General features: G+C 40.5%; 3 protein-coding genes across 3 annotated transcripts; 2 read left to right on the top strand and 1 right to left on the bottom strand.

Moving 5' to 3' along the window:
- The first annotated feature begins 2217 nt into the window (after nt 1–2217).
- On the top strand, nt 2218–7644 carry rad9a (RAD9 checkpoint clamp component A). Its single transcript, XM_020595961.1, has 12 exons — nt 2218–2510; nt 2611–2681; nt 2812–2885; nt 2980–3028; nt 3413–3527; nt 3660–3759; nt 3967–4073; nt 4362–4468; nt 4675–4739; nt 4856–4954; nt 5958–6207; nt 7141–7644. The coding sequence occupies exons 1-12, from the start codon at nt 2477–2479 to the stop codon at nt 7255–7257; spliced, it is 1188 nt and encodes a 395-aa protein (XP_020451617.1). The 5' UTR covers nt 2218–2476; the 3' UTR covers nt 7258–7644.
- Nucleotides 7645–7738: 94 nt separating this feature from the next.
- On the bottom strand, nt 7739–15761 carry tbc1d10c (TBC1 domain family, member 10C). Its single transcript, XM_020595950.1, has 10 exons — nt 15628–15761; nt 15115–15246; nt 13469–13568; nt 13050–13157; nt 12335–12441; nt 12075–12189; nt 11751–11816; nt 11379–11568; nt 11136–11293; nt 7739–10701 (listed from the first exon to the last, which is right to left on the bottom strand). The coding sequence occupies exons 2-10, from the start codon at nt 15240–15242 to the stop codon at nt 7993–7995; spliced, it is 3681 nt and encodes a 1226-aa protein (XP_020451606.1). The 5' UTR covers nt 15243–15246; nt 15628–15761; the 3' UTR covers nt 7739–7992.
- Nucleotides 15762–16423: 662 nt separating this feature from the next.
- Nucleotides 16424–21598, top strand: ndufs8b (NADH:ubiquinone oxidoreductase core subunit S8b). Its single transcript, XM_020590251.1, has 7 exons — nt 16424–16575; nt 17971–18019; nt 18101–18166; nt 18298–18387; nt 19291–19463; nt 20095–20223; nt 21194–21598. Exons 2-7 carry the CDS (start codon nt 17971–17973, stop codon nt 21323–21325), a joined length of 639 nt encoding a protein of 212 aa, XP_020445907.1. The 5' UTR covers nt 16424–16575; the 3' UTR covers nt 21326–21598.
- The last annotated feature ends 1069 nt before the right edge of the window (nt 21599–22667 follow it).

The following is a 22667-nucleotide window of genomic DNA, read 5'->3' as shown; positions in this document are numbered from 1 at the left end:
CAAAAGTGTTCAACATCGGGCAGAAGTTGAGCTGTTTTTAGGCGGCTACACTGCCTTAATACGTAGAAGTCCAAACTTCTGGCCAAGGTTACCAGTCCAAATTTCTGATTAAGGTTTCCTGTCTGCCATCTTGTTGTCTGCAGCCTGTTTTTTGTTTTGCAACTTTATTTGAATGCTGTACATACAAACATATGTAAGGAATAATAAAGAATAACATGATATAAATTAACTTTGCAATTTTAACTAGAATTTTAATATTTTATTGTACTTTTGAATAAACATATAAGAAATGAACACCCAAATAAAATAAAATAAAGCCAGGGGTGAGTAACTTCAAAACAAACAGGGGCATTATTAAATAAAAACATCCACAGACCTGCATACAGTATGCTGCCTATTTTGATTGCTTACTTATTTATACTGTCCGAGACAGTAGAGATATAACTCTTAACTTTATTGACCAGGGCAGGAAAGAAGGGTTTGCATTTAGAAAAGTTATACTTGTGAATATGAAATTTTGCCATAATCAGAATGAAACTGATATGGTATAAATGTTTATAATCATTCCTGTTGTCATTTTCCCATTTCAGCAAGAGGGTATGGTGAATTTTAGAGGTGACAAAGGTAGATACATCTACTATATTAACAATTCCAGAACAGCAGTCTCAGTGGAAGAGTTACAGAAAACACAGTTTAATCTAATCTCATAAAATATTGGCTAGAGGGGAAGGATATTTCTCTTGTTTGATTATTGATCATATATTTATGAGGTAATGACCATAGCTTTTCCCAGCATGAAACAACATATGGTTCAGAAATCAGATCTTACTGAAAAAACATCCAAATTGCTTGATATTTCCTTTTTTGTATGTTTTTCCTACAGATGGGTTGGCTGGGTCCAATAGAGGAGAATCATCATATGCAATGTTATCTTTGTTCTTAAAAAACATTGTCAACCCAGAAGGAATTGTTCCAAAAACCACTGAGTATTCTTTCGGTGTAAAAGGAAGATTAAATTTCTTCATAGATTCCTGTCAATAGAAGACCATGGCTGTTGAAAAGCTGTCCAACCAATATGATATTGTTTTCAAACCAATACTGAAAAAAACAAGGACCTATTCTTGTACAGTATATAACAATTGTTCCAGATAAGCATTTGTTATAGGAGAAATTGTGTTTATAGTTGAGTGCCCATGACATGTTACTGGAGTTTATCGACACTGTAAAGGCAGAGTAAAGTAAACTTTAACCATCCAATCTTAGAGAAAATGTGATGAGGCATGGGATTTTAAATATGACTTTAACTAAATAATTTTAAAAGTGTGATTTAAGGTGGTAAATTCCAAAAGGTTGAGACCACCATTTTCATATGTACCAAATCAGAATTTTTTAAGATATTAAAATAAAATTATGGTTGACAAAAGCCTTATAAAAGTCCAGAAAGAGAATACAATTCTCATCTGCAATTAGGTGAGAATAATCTAAGTTGTCTAAGACTAATCATATATACCTAGAAATACATCTGTTTTACATAAAACCTGGCTGTGTTGCACTAATAATAGAATCCAGAACAGCTTTAATTCTATTGGCAAATATTGAGACCAGGACTTTATAATTATTATTAAGCAAGCATATGGGTTGCCAGTTTTCAATGCTACGAAGATCTGTTTTGGGCTTAGGAATCAATGTTAGTACACCTTGATGCATACTGGGAGTGAGAGATCCATTCTTGATATTTTCTGTGTACATTTATGTAAAAAAATTGTAAACTCTCCAGTTAATATATCTGTGCCTGACACATTTGTTGGATTTAAAATTATCAATGCTCATTCACACACATTTCTCTTTCAGAATTGTAAATATTAGCAGTATTTATTAAAGACTTACAGCCAGGTACTCTTGGGCTTGGCTCATTGTCCTGTTGTTTGATAACCCACATTTGCAAAGTAAAGGTTAAAAAAAATAATACACAGCCTGTCTCTGAAATACCATTGACTGAAAGTATAAGGTGCTATAAGTAATCTACTTGAATAAATGTATTTATTCAAATCAATCAATCAAATCAAATTGTTAATGGTGTATTAAATCCATTTGTCCTCTGCAACAGTCATACTCTAATGTAAAAATGTTTTTTTTAATTATAAACTAATAAAAACCGAAAGTCAATTGCGCATGCGTACGGTCAACCGCGCCCCCTTGAGCTCTTGTTTGTCTGATTGGTCTACAGGGCGGAAGCAGGTAATGGCGGCGTAAACAACGATAATAGTTCCAAGATAGTGCTGAGTCGATTTGCTTTCGAATATAAAGCTGTACCTAAATGGAGCATAATATCGACACTAAGAGGACTTCTACTCGGTGTGAAAGCTATTTAAATCCCAGTGCTTCACTTCTTGGTGGAGTTTAGTCGCTAGTTTAGACTAGCTTTAGCAGTTGTTGCTAATATAACGGAAAAGTAAGATCGAGTCACTTTGCAAATATGGACTGCGTCGTCACGGGAGGAAACGTAAAAGGTAGCAAACATTTCTTACTTTTTCAACCATATCTTTAACTAGAATATCGCTATATTATAATAACTGTCTGTTAATAGTAATAATTCTCTGTACCGTCCAGTGCTGGCCAAAGCCGTCCACTCTCTGTCAAGGATCGGTGATGACCTGTACGTGGAGCCTCAGAAAGATGGAGTGAGCTGATCTGATGCTTTCACATACAGCAACACTTCCTCCTGCCTGCCATGCATGTAACCATCTTCCTGTTGTGCATACTTTGCGTCAATGAATACTGTTGATTAGTTTTTTTCTCACTCTCTTGTAGCTGGCCCTGCGGTCTGTGAACTCTTCTCGGTCTGCATATGCTTGTTTCCTGTTCGCGCCACTCTTTTTCAGCAGGTGCAGACTGCGTTCTTCTGTATACATGGCACTGTGATGTGTTTTAACACTTTCAAGAGGTTTAAGTCAACTTCTCCTCCCATTTCTTGTGCAGGTACACCATCCCTAGTTCGTATGCCTTCCGCTGCAAGATGGCAATAAAGGTGTGCTCAAAGAAAAGTATAAGCTATAGTTCCCTTAATGCTTTATACATGTTATATCTCATGTTCAGTACTTTACAATAGACTGTAGTCATCTGTTTCAGTGGCACGACCCTGTTGTCTTTGTGCAGAATTTGCAAAACTTCTAGGTTTTCTTGCTTTAAAAGTTGTAGATGGCAGTAATTTCACAGGGTAGAGCATTTGTTCTAGTGGAATCGTATGTTTTTAGAGATTAAAGTAAGGTGCATACATATCTAAAATGACCTTAATTGTGGATAAAAAGTTGTTTTTGTAGCAGCTTCAGTGTAGAATTTTAGCCTATTTGGTGTGATACCTGAATATTTCAGACCAAACTAAATAGTCATGGGCCTTTCCCTTTGTGTACAGAGTGTACAGGCCGTGTTTAGGTCTCTGGTATCTCTGGAGAAGACAGTGGAAAAGTGTCGCATTGAATTGGATGATCAGAAGAACCGCCTCACCTTCACCCTGCACTGCAAGCATGGTATCAGTGTTTTGCTTCCTACTCAGATGGTTTACAATCATCATATGTCAAATGTCACTTATATGTTTTAGTAGCATATCATGCATTCATCTCATTGTGTTCTATGAGCAATTGTCACTATTTTCTCTGCAGGCCTCCTGAAGACACATAACCTGTCTTTCCAGGACAGTGAAAGCTTACAGGCAGTGTTTGATAAGGACAGCTGTGGCAATGTATTCAGGGCCCAACCCAGGTCTCTGACACCTTTCTACATTCTTCACTGTAAAACTAACAGAGTACTGACAGTTTGTGTTTCTCTTTCTGTCTGGTCGCCCTCTGTGTAATTTTTTTGCTGGTCTGCAAATGAAGTGATATGCCTGAAGTAGTAGTTTCTTCCTTTCCTTCTTTCTGTCCTCCCTCTCTAGATGCTCACGCTCTTTTTGTGTTCCCTCACTCTCAGGCTGCTGGTGGACACAGTTGTGCACTTCCCTCCGTCTCTGGAAGAGGTGACTGTGTCAGTGAGTGATGATCGGATGTGGGTCAGGAACCATGTGGAAGATGAAGCAGGTGGCTGTTTTTTTTTTTTTTTTTAACCCAGCAGTTACAAATTTGTAAATGTTTATGAAGTCATAACACAGTTTGTTTATACAAATCTTAGAAAGGATATTCAAGTAACTTAGAATAAAGAACATTGTTAAATCATTGTACTGTGAAATCTTGGTTGTCCTTAGTCAGTAGAGGTAGTTTTTTCTAACTCTGCAAGTCATAGTGGTACGATACACTATTTAGGTTTTGAAACTTGTATGTGCGTTGCTCCTTAATTCATTCTTACTTTTCTTTCTGTTTTCCTCTCAGAGCAGTCTAAGGCCATGCTGACTGAGCTGTGTCTGGCTGCAGATGAGTTCGACCATTTTGCCGTCCAAGCTCAGAACAGGATCACCTTCTGTTTAAAGGAGCTACGGGTGAGACAGAGAACAGAGGCAGCAATTACAGAGCAAAAAGATTAGGAGGACTAGCCAGGAGAAAGGGCTGGGATTCTGATCAGACAGGGAGAGGAACCTTTTGGGGGCATAGTAGGAGGCAGCAGAAATACGTTGTGCTATGCTGATATCTTGCATGGATTTTCTTAGGAGGTATTTTAAGTCAGATATTGTCATTTCTCTTTCAGAGTTTGTTAGTGTTCGCAGAGTCCACTGGGCTCCCCATTTCTATGTACTTTGATGAGCCAGGCAGGTAAGCATACTTATGTACAGATGTAAGCTGATCATTTATGTTACTGTAATTTACTGACATTTACTGTGTGTGTGTGTGTGTGTGTGTGTGTGTGTGTGTGTCTGTGTCTGTGTCAGCCCTGTCGTGCTTTCTGTAACAGACAGTGTCCTGGAGGGAAACTTTGTGCTGGCCACGCTGTCTGATGACCCCAACCACTGTAAAGACAACAATAGACGGTAACATTCAAACAAAACTGAATAGGATCGAATTTTTATTTTTTTAAATTTTTTTTCTTGCCGGCCTGTTGTCAGTGAGTCACTGAAAAGGCCAGTGGTATAACAAAGTGAAATTAAAACTGCCATTTATTTAAGTGGTTTCTTTAGTGCTACTAGCAGTTAGGAAATACTCAGCATTTACTCAGCAAAGATGCCACGCCATCTGGTGGACAAGAGCATAACTGAGGACAACTATTTCAAATGCAACTCTAAACTGCCCGTGCAGGGTGCTGATCGCAAGCCCCAGGTGTTCTAACCAGCACATTTGTTCGTCTGTAGGGCAGGTAGTGTGTGCATAATCTAATTCAAGTTTGGCAGTAAAGTCCTGTCAGATTGATACAATCAGCAGTGTAGTCCTGTGCAGTCTATAATAAAATGAAGTGCACGGTTTTAAATTCGGCACATGTGATTCATTGGACAAGAATGAGGCCGAATTTTCAAAACATCACAGTCTTCACTTGTCATAAATGGAATCAGATAACAGACATGGTGGGTGTTCAGGTTTGTCTTGCCGCGAGCTGAAGTTGTGTGTGTCTGTATTTGTGTCTCTGTGCACCAGGGGGTGTGGCTTCTCAGCACGAAAAATGTAAAATCAACATTTCTTGCCTGACACCAGGACTACAGAAGCCATTCGGATAACTAGCAAACCCTCTGTGTCTCACAATGTAGTAACAAGTTGAGCAGACACTGTATTTTCTATTCTGGCTTAACTACCACTTTTATAATTTTTACTTTATCTATCACAATAAATGCTTTGGATGCTGCTTAGCAGAGATTAAGCAAATCTTGCACAATAACAAGTCATCATGGCGCGTCACATTTTCTATATAATGTTGACTGTGCAGTGCAGTTATGGAAAAATATTACTGAATGAATTTTTTGCATTCTGCTGTCACTCAGTCATTTTCTTAACTCTATACCTCATTCTTGTCATATTTCTGACTTGCACTCCTCCATTTCTCAGTACGTGCACACAGCCGCCACCTCCTCCTGATGACTTCATGAATGATGACATGGACTCCTACCTCATTGCCATGGATACCAGTATTGCACCAGTTCCCTCCACTACCGGTCCATCCACATCTCCATTAGTTGCTTCCACGTGCTCAAAGCAGCCTGCAGCAGTCAGTCACAGGTCAAGGAAACGCAATGAGGAGGAAAAAGGGAAGGAGGGAGATCGGACAGCCGATTTAAACAGACCGCCTGATAAGAAGGTGTGGTTTTGTTTTCACATTAATAAAAGTGGCATGTTTTGGGGGCTGGAGTGACGGGCTTTTTTTGTTTTGTTTTTTTTAGAAACACAAAATTAAATTGTGTACAATTTCATTTCTCCTGCTTGTGACACTCAGAGAGCATGGTTACAAACACTGCCTTGACATTCTGTAGCAAGACTATGTGCTTTTTAAGCACAAAGTCTCACATACAGTATTAACATACATTTTTCTCCTCCTAGCAGCTACATGCTCTTTAGCAGCCTTCTCAAACATAGTATGCTCTGCAAAGATCTTGTAGTCTTGCACAAAGATTCATGAAACCTAGAGCAGAATCCTTTTTTTTTAATCCCTGACTGTTGACATCAGAGTTCTTCTTATCTTAGACTAGCAATGTTGATTACAAGGTTACTACACTTTGAGGACGTCTGTGACTGAAACAAATTACGATACAATTACAATATTGAATGGAAACATGCTGCTGCTTTGCTCCTTCTCCATACATGCTTTCCTGTTGCACTCTTAGAAAATGCTAATATCCCATCTCAGACTTATTTTCAAGATGCTGCAGCTCCAAGTGTACCTCTTATGAGGTTATGATTGACATACAGTAGGTATTGACTTGTCTTGGGCCGTCCCAGATACTACAGCAGTAAAACTGCTCAAAAATGACAACCTGTTGTGACAGGCGTGAGTTTTGTCTTGGGCCATCCCAGATGCTACAGCAGTAAAACTGCTCAAACATGACAACCTGTTGTGACAGGCGTGAGTACGGTATCCTAAATTTATCTGATACAGGTAAATCAAAGTAAAAGTTGTGTAGTCTGCAGCACTCAATTGTCAAGTGACTGGATGTTACCTGTAGAAACATTTTGTCTAACTTTTCATGTCAGTTTAAATCCCTGTAATATTTTGCCCTCTCGTGTTCTCTCACAGTTCTGCTCCCTGTTCTTTGGATCGGTGCTTCCCCCGTCTCCTCAGATGAGTACTCAGCCAATAACACATCAGAATGTGTTGGCCAGTGACAGTGAAGATGACACTTGTATGGAGTGACAGTGGACTGATGGACGAGAGGACAGAGATGAACTGACCTGAAAGTGGGTGCATGTATGTGCACTTAGATTATTTCTGTTAAACCATGCTACAGTACCTGGAACACTTGGACCCTTGTTTTTACAAGTTTTGTACTGCAAGTGTTTTGTTTTGTTTTGTTTTGTTTTGTTTTGTTTTGTTTTTTTTACATGGACAGAAATTTGCAGAGGCCATCAGTACAGCACAAGTGTATTTCAGCTTTTTACTGGACCATATTGGTGGAAATCTGGGATTCTGTGAAACTACACATGAAGCACTTCTCGTTTATTTTTGTTTGGATTCTCTTTGGTTTTTAATCAAGAATCAGTGAAAAAGACCATCCAAATAAAACTGCTATTTTTCCAAGTATGTCAGCCTTATTTATGATTTATTTACATGTCAGAAGGTTAAAGTATGACGGATTTAGGGTGAGAGGAACGTCTTCCTCTCAAATTGATACCTCAATAGACAGAATCTGCAAGGCTGAGGTGTAGAGTACTCAGTTAAAGGTGCAGCAAAAATATGGCATTCACTAAATGTAAGCAATGCCCAGAAGTTGCTTATTATATAAAATGCAGCTGTTATCATAATGCAGGTGATTTCAGTGTCTTAAATGTCACTTCTTACTCTGCAGAAGATGATGATCCTAATGAAAAGCTTTAACCACAACCATGTCCTCCAGACCTCAGCCCTCCAGATACTATTGCAAATGTCTTGTCAGAAGTAATATTCAGCATAAGAAACAGAACATCTACGCGTCTGTGAGCCAGTCTTTGCAGATTGAGGTACATCATTGCTACTTTTTTCCTGATGCCCTTGAAAACTTTTCCCTCTTGTCTGTGGTTTCCTCCTTCCTTGCTCTCTCTCCTTCTCCAGCTCTTTTTCTTTTTTCTTCCTTGACTTCGCCTCCTCTTTCTCCCTTCTCTCCCTCTCCCTCCGCTGCCGCCTCCTTTCCCTCGAGCTCAGTTTCTCCTGCCCTTCCTCCTCAACCAGCATTCCCGTTCCATCACTGAAGTCCTGAATCAAGATTTTGGGGACTTGCATTTTCTGTGTCTCCTTTTCCTTTGCCTTTTTGGGCTGTTCTCTTTTCAGTCTGCGGAAGAGACCAAAACGTTTAGGGGGGGCCTGTGGCTGCTGCTGTGGCACATTCCCCTCTGTTATATCTGTGGACAGTGGTGGTTTGGCTTCTGAAGACTGAGTAACATTGGGAGGAGTTTGAGTTGGGTTTACAGCTCCAGGTTGGGGCTGTGATTCACTGTGTTTCATGTCTGGGTGATTAAGAATAGGTTGTGATTGGCTAGTTTTCTGTGGGGTAGTGAAGAGGTCTTCAGAGAGCCTACGCGCTAACCTGGACCCATGGGTGCTGGAAGACTTACGGACACAGAAATCACCTGAGGACCGGTTGCTGCAGTGCTCAAAGGCTTGTGTCAGAGTATTTGCCTCAGCCTGAATATGATCTTTGTTTCGGACCTGTGGGATGCTGACAGCATGTGGGCTGTCTGTCACGTTAGAAGTAGAAATGATGATGATTTCTTTTCCTACAGTCTTTGGTGGAATGTTTTCTGACCTTTCCTCCTCCACAGGACTTATGGCGACCTGGCTCGTCAGTTGTTCAGGTGCAAACTCATCAGAGGTTCTTGTTTCTACTGAACATGTCCTCACATCAGACTCGGCAGTGAGATTCTCTGCTTCAGCCTGTGTTGAAGCCCCCTCAGTGTGTGGAGGTGCTACCGTGTCAGGTTTTTCAGCTGGTGTTTCCTCTGCTTGTGTTTGATCATTGTCAGCCTGTGCCTCTGAGTGTGCAGTAAAAATTCTTTCTTCTTTTTCCTGTGTAGGTTCAGATGCTACTGTATCACAGTTTTTCTCTGAGTACTGAGCAAATGCTTCAGTGGACTCTGCCACTGTGCTGCATGCAGCTGGTATTCCAGGTGGAGTCTCTGTGTTGGCTGCTGTGTCACTGACTTCTTGTTGTTGGATGCATTCGGGTGAAGAAAGGATGAATGTTTCTGCTTTTATTGTCGTCTCTGTCTTTGAATTCATGTTTTGTTCTGAGTCTAATTTGACTATTTCAGCCTCCACTTCATCCCTCATGGCTGCTTCTTCCTGTTTCTCTGTCAGTACATCAGTATCTGTCTCTGTTTGGGCATGAGCCTCTTTTGTCGTTTCTGTTTCTGCCAATGACTCAGGACTGGGGTATTTTACTTCAGATGCGTCTTTCCCTGAGTTTTTGTCTGTCTCCGTGACCACTTCTTCCTGTTGCTGTTGTGTTTCTGTTTCTGCTGTATGATCTGGGTCTGGTGCTTCAACACTGGTGTCAGTCTCTGAGCCCAGACTTGTCTCAGTTCTTGTTTCTGAGACGTCTGTGGCTGTGTCCACCTGCTTCTGTTGTACATTTTTAGTTTCTGTCTCCTCTGGTTTCATGCCAACCTGAGTCATCTGTTCCTCACTTGAGTCTACTCCTACTTGCATCTCTTTGTTGGCGTTTGTGTGAGAATCCCCATCTTTCTGTATCTCACTCTGATTTTCATCTACTGCAACTGTATGTTCACTTTCTGCCACTTTTACTTTTTTGGTCTCTTCATTTGTGTCTTTGACAAGAATTTCCTGGTCCTGCCCTTTGTGATCCTGCTGTTCCTCGACTTGTGAGTGAGTGGAGTCCAGCTTCTCTCCTTGTTCGTGCTGCAAACTATGTTCACTGGGTTGAAGAATATTTTCAACAGTCTGATCTTTGGCAGGATCTTGGTTTGATTCGGGCTCTATATTTGTTTCTTCTCTCACTTCTGAAAGCATTTTGGTGTTCTCTGCCTCTTTGAGTTGGCTCTCCTCCCTTTCCACTGAAAGGATTCTTGTTTCCATTTCTTCAGTCTGTTCTTTTACTATTTCTTCTATGTGCTCTGTTTTGTTTTGGATTTTGTCAGTTGTTTTAGGATCTTCTAAAAGTTCTTTCCCTTCAGTTTGTGGTGTTAGTTTGAACTCACTCTGGTTTTTTTGTTCCTCTGAAACTGTGTCCTCCTCTGAAACTATGTCCTCCTCCTCCTGAACACCCTGCACCTTCTTAAAATGAAAGTCATTCCAGCTTCTCCAGTCCTCCTTTGCTCCCATTGAAAGATGTCTCACGACTTTACCTCCACCTTCCCATTCACCTGTGTTAACTTTTCCCCCTTTCCTCCACTTTTTGTGAAGTAACGATGGAGACAGTGACAGAGTGGAGGCTGAGCGAGCAAGAGGGACAGACAGGTTCCCTTTCTCCCTCTCCTTCCTTTCCCATTCCTCCTTGTTATATTGAACCCTCGCCAACACCATCCGGTATCCCTGGCAACGACCTCTGGGGTCAAAGGTGGATGAGGGTTTGTCCTTCCTCCACTTTTTTAACTCCTTCGTCGTAAGCTTCTCCAGATCTCTGGCTGACAGTGGCACTGAGCACACCTGAAAAGGGAAAATAAGCACTGGTGTCACTTTTGTTTTAATGTCATTTTTAGAGTTCAGGGTGTTGATGGGTGACACATTAAAGGGAAAACCAACATGGAGTGCTGTGGCATTTGTAGTTGGGCCACCATAGGCTGGTTTAGTGCATTTTGACATAGATGTAGCAAGTGTCTAGAACTCTGTTACAGTAAAGGAACACTGTTTTTAGATATATTACCTCATTTAATGTGGTAGTGCAGTCTAACATTTTCTGTGCAGTAGTGAGTGGAGCTTGTGTTCAGTTTGTTTTATTAAACTAGATGTGATCATGTTTAAAACTTTTTTTTCCTGTAACATTTGTAAGGAAACTTACACTTTTCTTGAAGTGTGTGGTAGCTAGTAAACCAGAGTTCATAGTCTCAGCCTTCACCAGCAGTCATATGTTTTATCCTTACTTCTACTACGAAGATGTCATCTTCCTCTTGGACCTGCTCCCTGATGGCCCTCAGCTTCTCCAGTGTCTCCATCTGGCCTTGGCACTGCTTCCTCTGCTCAGCTCGACCCAGGACCCGACGCACCAGCACCACCGCCACCTGCAGTAGCACCCGCACCCCTGCATAAAAGAAAGCGTGGGGGAGGGGGTTGGGGTAAGAAAACCGTTTATCTTGTATGACCCTCAGCCTATATGAAGGATCTACCGTAGCAGAAAAACAGGTCCCAGACGCGGAGCAGAGTGTTGAATGGCAGGTGGCGCGTGAACAGACACATCAGCCAGTCAGTGGCGAACATGAGGGGCTCCACTCCGTGGTGCTGCAGGTGTTTGTATGCAGCTGGACATGTCGTTTTCAAAACCCGGGCCAGCAAGGCTGCATCAAACAGAACTCCCTCCTACACAACACAACACACACACACATCACTGTGCACATTAATGAAGTTGTTTCCTAAATCAGGACTAATCCATAGCACACATCATTAACCAGATCATTTTACTGGTCTACATGTTTGTGTTTGACAGGGTAAACAGTTGTCAGGTACATTTTGTGCATGTGTGGGAACATGCATGTCCTCACCAGAAGAGGGCTGTAGTATCCAGGCAGGTACTGCTCACTGATCTGCACCAAACACCAGAAGGCCTCCTGCCAGGTTACATAAGGTGAACATTAGGTGCCACAGTAGCTGAATTATTTTGGACATATACTGTACTAGCCTGTTACTACTAAGATCATTATACCTCTAAAACAGGGTCTGTGCTATGGGACTGCCACAGCGTTATAGATTCAGTATCTAAAAATGGATTTTTATTTCTCCACTTAAATCTAAATTTATGAAATGTTCCTGAGATGTGTTTTCAGCATCTTTATGTAAAAGAAAAGGGTAAACTTATTGATTTTTACCTCAACAGGCATGTTCATCAGCAGCACTGCAGCCACCGGTCCCTGCGCCTGGCAGTAACCCTCTTCCGGTTGATACTGAGTGTAGGCTTTCAACACCCGGAACAAGCCACGCTGTCTACACACAAACCAAGGCGTGATTATATTTAGATAAAAGTCACCTTTAACTAGAGATGTGAGTTTACAGAAAGAAAAATGATGACAAACGTTATTCAGATATCAGCTTGTCAGTACAAACTAAAAGAAGGAGAGATGTTACCTACCCATGTCCATCCTTTGAAAGGAACATCTCGTGGAAGGGGAATTGTCGGTCCAGGTCTCTCTCAATCACATCCACCCAGCTCTGCAGGGCAGGCTGTGAGTCCAGAGACTAGCACAGGCACAAAAGTGAAATTTGCCTTTAAAATATTAATCATGATGCTGCTAGTTCCATATCTATTGTATCAAGCAGTAAAACAGTTCATATACACCAGTGCAAGGGCCGAATTTACACTTAGTGCTGCAACTAACAGTTATAACTGAAATATTGTTTAGTTTATGGAAAGTGTATAGAAATTTTAGTACCACATGTCAGAAATTTGTGATAGCTGTCGATTACAGAATCTGGCAGCTGAAGTAATCAAGTACTCATCTCACCTTCAGCTTGTCAGAAATCAGAGAATAGTGATACTTGCTCTTAACAAGCTTAAAGAGTTCAAGGTGATGTGCTCTGTCATTACAAAAATGTTCAATTTACAGTGATAACTGGGAATTGTAGGAAAGTCTCCCATTTGCTGGCACCAAAAAATAAATGACATAAACCACTGACTGTAAGATTAAGGTCAGTTCATTTTCTCTTGAGCAGCTAATCAATTAATCCACACATTGTTTCAGCACAAGTTGTGTCTTTTGCAACAAGGCCACTGCACATAGCTAAATGCTACCAACCATGGCTGGTTTGAAAGCATTTACCACAGCGAGAGTGTTTGGTTTTCTTGCCTGGTAGAGGCTTGAGTTTTGTTTCATCTTGTCAGTAGCTCCACACAGCAGTGGCCAGCACTTAGCTCTGAGTGAAGCAGGGATACCTTTCTGACACTGCACTTTGACCTGAAGGCATATGAGTAACAGACAAACAATCTGTTCAGAGCAGTGACATGATTTTATATTTTCACTGTTGTCAGTATGATTACTTATAGGGTTCTTTCACAGCAAACACTTCAACTTGCACAGGTGTGACTGATAACACCAGTGGTGCTCTATTCTGTTCAATTGTCCCAGTAAACCAGCGGGATAGTGTGCCAGCATGAACGATACCAGAACCTTCGGGGTTGGCTTAAATGGAAGTCAGACAACGTTAATTTTATTATTCACTGTGCCTTTCTTACTGTACACATAATGACCTTTAAGATGGGACACACCTTACTGGGCTTCTTTAACAAGATGCGATCCCATTGGTGAATGATGTCAATCCATTTTGCCTCCCTCTGCCTGACCAGCTCAGGTGGTGGGCCCACATTCCTGGCACAAAACAGCAACAAAATACCATCTTTAAACATGAAATAACTGTATTTTCACAGTAATGAGAGCCTTTTATGTGTGTCATCTGTAGACTGTGCAGTATTGAGGCTCTCTCAGCAGCTATTTAAATGGACACCTTTAAGTCAGAGGTGCAGCAGTACTGCATGCACTTTTGTGTTGCCATTACAAAAAACAGCGCTGTGAACAACAAGACAGGAAACAGGAAAACCACACACGTTAGCAGTGTGAAGTCTCCATAGTAACAGGTCAGGATGTTATCAGGTCTTTTTTTGATTTCACTGCTACATCTACGGTCCACCACAGACATTTTAGAGTTACTGTGTAAATATAAAGTAAATTTAGAGTCAGTTGCTTATGAAATGTTTTGCTAATATTATTTGTGAGTAAGAAATGCTTGGTGTTCTCGTATGTAATTCCACTTTGAGCTCTTTTGGCACAGCTTTTACACATTTCTCAAGAATTATAAAAGGGTCTTGTAATGTTGCAGCAGGTTTTGTCTCTTCCTTTTTGAATTTTTTTGCCAAAATGCTTACTCTTGTTTGACACATGTTGTGCTGTATTAAGACTGACAGCTGACATAGCGTTTGAAGTGGGTTACACCCTGTATAGATCGCCAGTCTATCTCAAGGCTGACACTTATAGACAACCACACACATCCACTCTCACGCTTATGAACAATTGAGAGCCACCAGTCAACCTAAGCTGCATTTCTTTGGACTCTGTGTGTGTGTGTGTGTGTGTGTGTGTGGGGCTGGAGTTAAAACTGTGATATTTTATTCTCAAATAAATTCACGCTTATGAACAATTTAGAGCCACCAGTCAACCTAAGCTGCATTTCTTTGGACTCTCTCTCTCTCTCTCTGTGTGTGTGTGTGTGTGTGTGTGTGTGTGGGGCTGGAGTTAAAACTGTGATATTTTATTCTCAAATAAATGTTTTGGAATGTGCAGCTTTTCCTAATGACACCTGTTGACTAATTGTCTTGACTGCATTTTATTAATCAGATAGGTGCGATATTTTCCCAGTAGGATTTGTGTCTTTGATACAGATGCTGTTCTGTCTCAAAAGAGTTAGCTAAAAATATTGGTTTTCAGATGGTATGCACCATACCATCTACTTACTAGTGGGACATTTTTCAGGGATCAATTTGTTTTAAGTCATCTTTTGACATTTACAGGAAGAAATGGAAATATTTTAATTTTAAGTGCTTACAGGCCTCAAAACACAAACAGAAGTGATGACACAACATAGAGCAGTAGTAGAAATAAAAGTCCATGGTATTTATGTGGCAATAGATAGCATTTAATGTAATAATCAGACCAGAGCAGTAGAAAAATACATAAGTTTATTGTTGACTGAAATATATATTTTTATAAGGCCATTCTGTAATCTACCTTGAGACATTTTAGTAATCTGAGCACGGCATATGTTTGTCTGTCTACCATTTGGCCTTTTTTTTAAATAAAATGAGTCAAAGGTACTACAGTAACAGTAAGCCTACACAAGCACAAATGTGGAACTGCTCACCCAGTGGAGGATCCATTGGTCAGAATGAAGCCAAACCGATCTGTCTCAGGTTCCACACTAACCTCTGACCCGGCGTCAGATCCAGAGCTGTCCTCGTCACTGAGGTTTTTCTGGGTCGGACTTAACATTTTACTGAAAAAGAAGAGGAAGCTCTCGTTTTTTGTGTGTAGTCTAATGTCATGATTATGTGAAGCCAAATTGATGTTTCAGAGTTGTGTGACTTTACAATGTCTCCCACATGCAGAAATGTCAACGATGTTGAGTAATCTCAAAAAAAAAAAAAAAAAAAATCTAGCTTGTTGGTAACTAAGAATTGTTCTGCTGTAATTATTGCTATTTTTGTATTTGTACCACTTCCTTTATTTGATTCATGGTTAGGAGTTCTATTGTTTTTTAGTAGTAGTGTAAAGTCAAAGTCAGCTTCCCTGACCTTTACACCACGAGGACCTACATATATCCAAACCAAGAGTACAGCTATTAATTCACTTAAAATATGCATTTAAATGTGATTACCGTTTGCTTTTCCGTCATGTTTCGATCACTCGGTTACTGAAGAGGTGAAGTGTGAGATCTTCCAATGGTGAGAGTGGAAGACAAACTTCCTCCCCCTCTCTTGCTCATTTGCTCTCTCTCTCTCTCTCTCTCTCTCTCCCCCAGAGTATTACAAATGCGCAGTGTCACTTAAACCAACTTCCCTCTGAAAAGCAATGTAGATGTGCAAGTGACTATTTATGGTATATGATCCTTTTTAGCTGTCATGGAAGTGATACTCAGTTGCATAAATAAAATATCAAATATGCCACCAGAGTGAGTGCTCTGCTTTAAATGCTTCCTCTTGTATAAGTTTCTTGCTGCTTTTGATGGATGTAGGTAGTACCATGTTTATTTGAATACAGTGGAAAATATCAGCAAGAGTGAAACTGCTTTTGTGGTTTTCTCATGAAGAATGAAAATTAATGAAGAGCACTTGAATTTTGCATAAATACAATTCTGTAACATTAGTTCAGGCAATGTACGGTACATTCCCATACTGAGACTTGGGCACTGTGGTGTGGCCAGCTGTTTGGGGAATACTGGGGAAACACCCAAATGGTCTATGTCAGTGTGGTAATACAGAGATGGTTCTGAATATGTTTTCTTGTAATATTTATAGAAAAGAAAGACCACAATTAGGCTATTCAAGGACCTTTTAGATTTGGGTCTCTTCTCCTTAAGTCTGTTTTTTCACAACCCATTGTGAGAGCAGTCAAAGTATTTACATCCCACCGGATAAGCTATTCTTTGTTTGATAGAGGCTTTTTTCTTTTCACCTTTTGTCCCGTGGAGGGCAGCATTGCGCTTCATTGTGTACAGCCTGCCGAAAATCCAGTCGAAGAAGAAGAAGAAGGCAATGTACGTTCTTTGGTTCAAGGACTGATTTGCTGTTTGGATGTTGATGGTCACCAGAAATTTGTCATAGAGGTACGTTTAGCAGAAGATTGTTGTTAAGAGGAGCTGGTTACTGCTGTTGACTGTTTTAGACTTCGGAAATAAAACCATTTTGAGTCGCTTGAGCTTTTACTGGCTAAGCTACCCTAAAATTAACTAACGTTACCAAGTTAGCTATTAGAGCGACCTACCTATAGTGACAGCTATCAGGTCAAACATAATTTAGTTTTACGAATGTATGGTCTGAATAAATAAAATAATCAAATGAACGTTTTAAGGAAACTGATAACTAACTAACTAACACCAACGTTAACGTATAACCGCCCATGCTATTCCTACATAAATATCTAAGATAACATCCCAGGAACCAATTTATGCTAACGGTTGTTAGCAATGATGCATTCATATGAGTCGTACAGTCCGATAATTGGAACAACAGAGTTTCATATGTGGTGGAAAGTAGTATGACGTTACACTAATAAAGTAAGGTCACCTAATTAAAATAAGCCATACACCTTATAGTGTGTTTATATCTAATTTCATTTGTTAACAATCACAAATATTTGGCAACATAAAAATATCTATTCCGGTCACCTTTCTATTTTACTGTAACGTTATATGAAGAAGTAACTGTATTTTGACAGCTGATCTAACTTAGCAAGGAATCCTCCCGTAAACTGAATTTGTTACAGTTTTTCCCCATTCTTCCTGCATGCCTAGGCTGCTGTGAGTGCCCTCCATGATTCTCTCCTCTCTCTCTCCATGCATCTATATGGCACCATTATGCATCACTAACTGTCTCCTCTCTCCCGTAGTGTGTCCTCTCTCTCGCCCTGTACCTTTCTGCAGGTAGTCCTGGCTCTGGAGCTCTACATTTCTAATGAGCAGTCACTGGTCACATTAACCTGCCCAGTGTTTGTTTGTTGTGTCTTGTTGCTTTTCTTTTCTTTACTCTCTCTTCTATCCACTCACCCCAACCAGTCGAGGCAGAAGGCTGCCCACCAAGAGCCGGGGTCTGTTGGAGGTTTCTTCCCTTAAAGGGAATTTTTCATCCCCACTGTCACCAAGTGCTTGCTCAAGAGGGATTTGTCGGGTTTTTCCTCTATAATAATAATAATAATTATTAGGTCAAGACCTTACTTTGTATGTTAAGTGTCCTGAGACTGTTGTTGTGATTTGGCATTATACAAATAAAATTGAATTGAATATAGAAAACCATGACGTAATGGGGGAGATTTGAGGCAGGATCTTAGGATCTCAGCATTTTGACTCAGGTCTACCTCCATTGCTCACTCACTCCTCCATTATTTACAGAGTAGGACATTTTCTGGGTTGCAGCAGTAGAAGTTCCCTGGATGTACTGTGTGCATTTTAGTTCCTTTAATGAGTCTATTTCAGTTTTCTTTTTCCACTGTCTTCTTTGTTCAGATGTCTGCTGCACTGAGTCTTCGTGTTCTCCGATGCTACTCAAAGCAAGGTATGAAGCAAGTGGCATTAAAACAATAAAGTTTGAAAGCACAAAATGAAGTATTGTATTACATTATATGTATTTTTCCAGGCATTTTTGGATATGGTGCTGGTGTCATGCGGCCTTTTAGTCTCAGTGTGCAGAGAGAGGGCTATAGTAAGTACTGCTGCCAGTCGAGAGCTGTTCATGTACAGTATGTATGTATGACATTCTCAGCGGTGGAGCATGTGGCCACACTTTGGAATTATCTAATCATATACTCTTGTCTCTTTCTATGCTGCTTGCAGAATATGTAAATGCTCAGGAGATCCCAACAGACATGAAGTCAATCACTGACCGTGCTGCCACAACCCTCCTTTGGACTGAGCTCTTTAGAGGTGATTTCAGTGCAGACAGCCCATATAATCTGTAGGGTTACGTGATATTCCTAGTGGTAACTATTATTTTTTGTATTGTGAAGAATGTCCTCTCATGTAAAAATAAAAACCGACAGTTAATTTATTCTGTTAAAAAGTATTGACTGTGTAGCCAAAACCTTACACAACTCACTTTTCTGTGACTTACATCTATCCATCCATCCGATATCTATACCGCTTATTCCTGAATAGGTCATGGGGGGGCTGGATCCTATCCCAGCTGATATTGGGTGGGAGGTGGGGTACACCCTGGACAGGTTGCCAGTCTGTCACAGGGCTGACATGTAGAGAAACAACAACATGCACTTGAAACTCACTCCTACGGGCAATTTGGAGTCGTCAGTCAACCTAAGCCGCATGGCTTTGGACTGTAGGAGGAAGCCAGAGTACCCAGAGAGAACCCACTCATGCACAGGGAGAACATGCAAACTATGCACTTCATGACAAGGAACGCTATGGCAGGAGACCCCACTGCTGACACAGAAACATAAAAAAGCCAGAACGTACGTGAGGAAGCCACAATCCTTCTGGACAGATGAGACTGAAATACAGCTTTTTGGTAGAGAATATCATTCTACAGTTTTCAGAAAAGGAAATGAGGCCTTCAAAGAAAAGAATGCAGTCCCTACAGTCAAACATGGTGGAGGTTCACTGATGTTTTGGGCTTGCTTTTCTGCTTCAGGCTCTGGATGTCTTGACTGTGTATATGAAATTATGAAATCTGAAGACTACCAAATGTGTATTAATTCACTTTTGTTCTTTTCATGTGATTTCTTGGCAGTTTTGATATAGAGACAACTGAGAATAACATCAGCATTGCCATATAAGTGAGTCATAACTGTCTTTGGCTACCCCTGCCTCCAGGTTTGGCGATGACCCTAAGTTACTTGTTCCGTGAGCCTGCCACCATCAACTACCCATTTGAGAAGGGCCCTCTGTCACCTCGCTTCCGTGGAGAACACGCCCTTCGCCGCTACCCTAGTGGAGAGGAGCGCTGCATTGCCTGTAAGCTGTGTGAGGCTATCTGCCCTGCTCAGGTGAACAAAACCATACACACACATTTATTTGAATAAATCCAAGGATTTATTGGTGTTTTGAATAGTAAGGATTTAGAGGAAGCCATTTCACAGAAATACAGCTTGTAGTGCACTTTGTAGTTGACACATTTTTACTCTTCAGAACTGTCTTGCATTCTCAGCAGCTCTCTGGTGTTTTCACTCTACATTTTTGTCTTCTCTTTGTGTTGGTTTCTGTTATCCTGAGCTGTCCTCACTCTAGGGTGACCTTGTATATAAAGTTTTCTGAACAGTGTCCTCTAGCATCAAACAAAAATGCAGGATGGCTTGAGATCAAATCTTGGGGAAAAAATCTGAAACCGAAATCTTTTAAAAAATATCTAGGCAAACAAAATGTACTTTTATGCACAAAAGTCAAGAAAGCTATGTAGCTACCAAAGTGTGTGATATTTATGTTGCTAATACTGTTTATGCCATACTTATTGAACATCCTGAATTCTGTTGATGCTATAATTCCGCAGAAAAATCAATGTAACTTAGCCATGTACTCAGTTAATCTCTCACCTTGCTAGGGCTGTGAGTATGTTGAATTCCGTCTGTCCTCTCTGGCTCTGGTTTTGTTTATTCCCTTTCTTCCCTATGTTGAACCCAGGCCATTACCATTGAAGCTGAGACTCGAGCTGATGGCAGCAGGAGAACTACACGCTATGACATCGATATGACTAAGTGTATCTACTGTGGCTTCTGCCAGGAAGCTTGTCCTGTTGATGCCATTGTTGAGGTAGGAATAAGATTATAGTGTACTCTAGACTGAATAGGAGATTTTATGGAGTTGAACCATGGCGGCAGAATAAAACTGTATTAATGTCACTTTTCTATTGAATCATATTTAATAAAAGAATTCGTTAAAGTTTTGTGCCAGGGAACTTAAATAATAAGGAGATAAGTATCAGTTTCACATTTACATGCCTATTATTTATTACATCTCTGTACGCTCAAAGTGCTTGTTGGATCATTTAACTGCATCTGAAGCCTCCTTTCTGACAGCAGAAACTTGAAACATTTTTAAATCTGACAGTTATGCCCACTTGACATAGTGATTGGTGAGATGTATGGAAGTATGAACATGGGCAAGGTTTGAACTTCTCTACTTCATTCTTCACACAACTACTTGTGTCACTTTTTGAGGACAACTTTTCACCTCTAAAAGCAACATAATGAATCCCTCTTCTTTTTACCACACCATTGATTGTGGACATTTGGAACATTATTCACTTTAAACATTATTAGGCCGTCCCTGGTAGGCTAGTGGTTAAGGCGCAGCGCTCTCGCCACTGCGCCACAGGTTGCATCCGGCGTAAAACACGTGCCAAATGTCAACATGTGAGTCGTCAGTGTGACGATTCGCTGTGGCTCCCCCTAAACGGGAAAAGCCGAAAGTGTACAACACAACTTAGTGTACTGAAACCTTAACTAGAAGAAGAACTTGTCATTATGAGATGCAGTGTCAAATTATTGAACCATTATGGAATACTGAATCATGAATTTTGTTTTCAACTGCTACGGTCCTCTGTTTGTTTGAAGAATCAGTTAGGGCATGTGCTTTTACTGGAAAGATATTTATTGTTGTCAAACAGTGTATCTTACCCTCAATCCATCATCTTGACTATGAACATACAACTTCACGTCATCTGTGTACATTTAGACCTACAGACCTTTTAATCTCTGTTTTATCTAAATTTTTCCCTCAGGGTCCAAACTTTGAGTTTTCCACAGAGACCCACGAGGAGCTATTGTACAACAAGGAGAAGCTGCTCAACAATGGAGATAGATGGGAGGCTGAGATAGCAGCAAACATACAAGCAGACTACCTGTACAGATAGGCTGTGTCTGTACACTGTCTACAAATATATGCTATGTCACACATGAAAATGATATCTTATCTTCCTCCTGTACATTAAAGATATTACTTTACATATGAGGAGTGAAGCCCTGCAGGCTCAGATTCTGTTGTCAGAACTAGGAAACCATACAAATGTTGTCATTTACTGATTTTATAATCTGTAACCTACTGTATGCACGGTCTGACAGAGACAGTCTGACAAATATTGCTGATGTTATTTAAGTAAGTAAAATAAATCAAGTTTTCAAACCTTGACAGTTTACTGACTGTTGCATTAATATTGGTGCTGAAACACTTACGTAGCTGAAAGAATTATAAGTTGCCTAATTGCTAATAATTTTGCTATTTAATTATTAATAATCACCTTTATTTGGCCAAGTATGTTACACACAAGGAATATGTTTCCAGTACAGAACCAAGGGAGCCATCTGCGGTGCCAACTCACACCGATGGCTATAACCACTGGGGGCAACTTTGGGGTTCAGTGTCTTGCCCAAGGACACTTCGACATGTGGACTGCAGGCACCGTGATTCGAACCTCCAACCCTCCGGTTGGGCGATGGCTGCTCTACCCACTGAACCACAGTTGCCCACATAATCGCTTCATATGTCAAGCTAGAAAAAAAAAGTGTTTAAAAACATTGGACTGAGAATTTTGACAATCAGGTTTCACTATTATATTTAGAGAAAAAAAAACAACTTTATTAATCCCACAGGGAGATTAGGTTGTACAGCAGCCACTATATAAAAGGAGGTATGCCAGTGAGGTAATATGTAGTAGGCTATTTATGCACTGTACAATGTCAAAGGTCAAAGTGTTTATTTGTCATATGCACAGTTAGGAAACATGTTTCCCTGTACAATGAAATTCTTACTTTGCCTTCCACATGAATGCCACAAAATACAAGTGAAATATAAAGTAGATGAGCAATAACACAAATCTAAATAGGCAGTAAAATCACAAATCTAAGGCACTTTAAAGCAGCAAGTGAAGGGAGCAAGCCGTGGAGTGTAAATACTCAGCAGTGAGTGTGCAATTATGCATGTGCAAACTGAGTATGTAAACAGTACAGATGGAATTATATGGGGTAGATTCTGAGTCAGCTGTTTAGGAGTCTGATGGCAATCAAAGTCTAGAAGTCCTGCATTTCACACTCTTGAGCCTCCGACTGGAGGGTAGGGGTAAAAACAGTCCGTGATAGGGGTGGGTGCGGTCCTTGAGGATGCAGGCAGCTTTCCTATGCACCCTGCGGTGGTAAATGCTCTGCAGAGAGGGCAGTGGAGTCCTGGTGATCTTCTCCACAGTCTTTACCACTCTCTGC

Source organism: Monopterus albus, unplaced genomic scaffold (assembly GCF_001952655.1).
Source record: "Monopterus albus unplaced genomic scaffold, M_albus_1.0 scaffold2.1, whole genome shotgun sequence".
Lineage (NCBI taxonomy): Eukaryota > Metazoa > Chordata > Actinopteri > Synbranchiformes > Synbranchidae > Monopterus > Monopterus albus.
This window is presented reverse-complemented; position numbering and strand designations above follow the sequence as displayed.

Excerpts from the sequence above, each read along its gene's own strand:
- rad9a (XM_020595961.1), top strand. The coding sequence starts at position 2,477 with ATGGACTGCGTCGTCACGGGAGGAAACGTAAAAG. Across the intron at positions 3,528-3,659 it reads CACCCTGCACTGCAAGCATG|GCCTCCTGAAGACACATAAC; the intron begins GTATCAGTGTTT and ends TTTTCTCTGCAG. Across the intron at positions 4,955-5,957 it reads TGTAAAGACAACAATAGACG|TACGTGCACACAGCCGCCAC; the intron begins GTAACATTCAAA and ends TCCATTTCTCAG.
- tbc1d10c (XM_020595950.1), bottom strand. The coding sequence starts at position 15,242 with ATGTTAAGTCCGACCCAGAAAAACCTCAGTGACGAGGACAGCTCTGGA. Across the intron at positions 13,569-15,114 it reads ACCAATGGATCCTCCACTGG|GAATGTGGGCCCACCACCTG; the intron begins GTGAGCAGTTCC and ends GTTTTGTGCCAG. Across the intron at positions 12,442-13,049 it reads AAAACTCAAGCCTCTACCAG|TCTCTGGACTCACAGCCTGC; the intron begins GCAAGAAAACCA and ends TGCCTGTGCTAG.
- ndufs8b (XM_020590251.1), top strand. The coding sequence starts at position 17,971 with ATGTCTGCTGCACTGAGTCTTCGTGTTCTCCGATGCTACTCAAAGCAA. Across the intron at positions 18,388-19,290 it reads TTGGACTGAGCTCTTTAGAG|GTTTGGCGATGACCCTAAGT; the intron begins GTGATTTCAGTG and ends CCCTGCCTCCAG. Across the intron at positions 19,464-20,094 it reads AGGCTATCTGCCCTGCTCAG|GCCATTACCATTGAAGCTGA; the intron begins GTGAACAAAACC and ends TGTTGAACCCAG.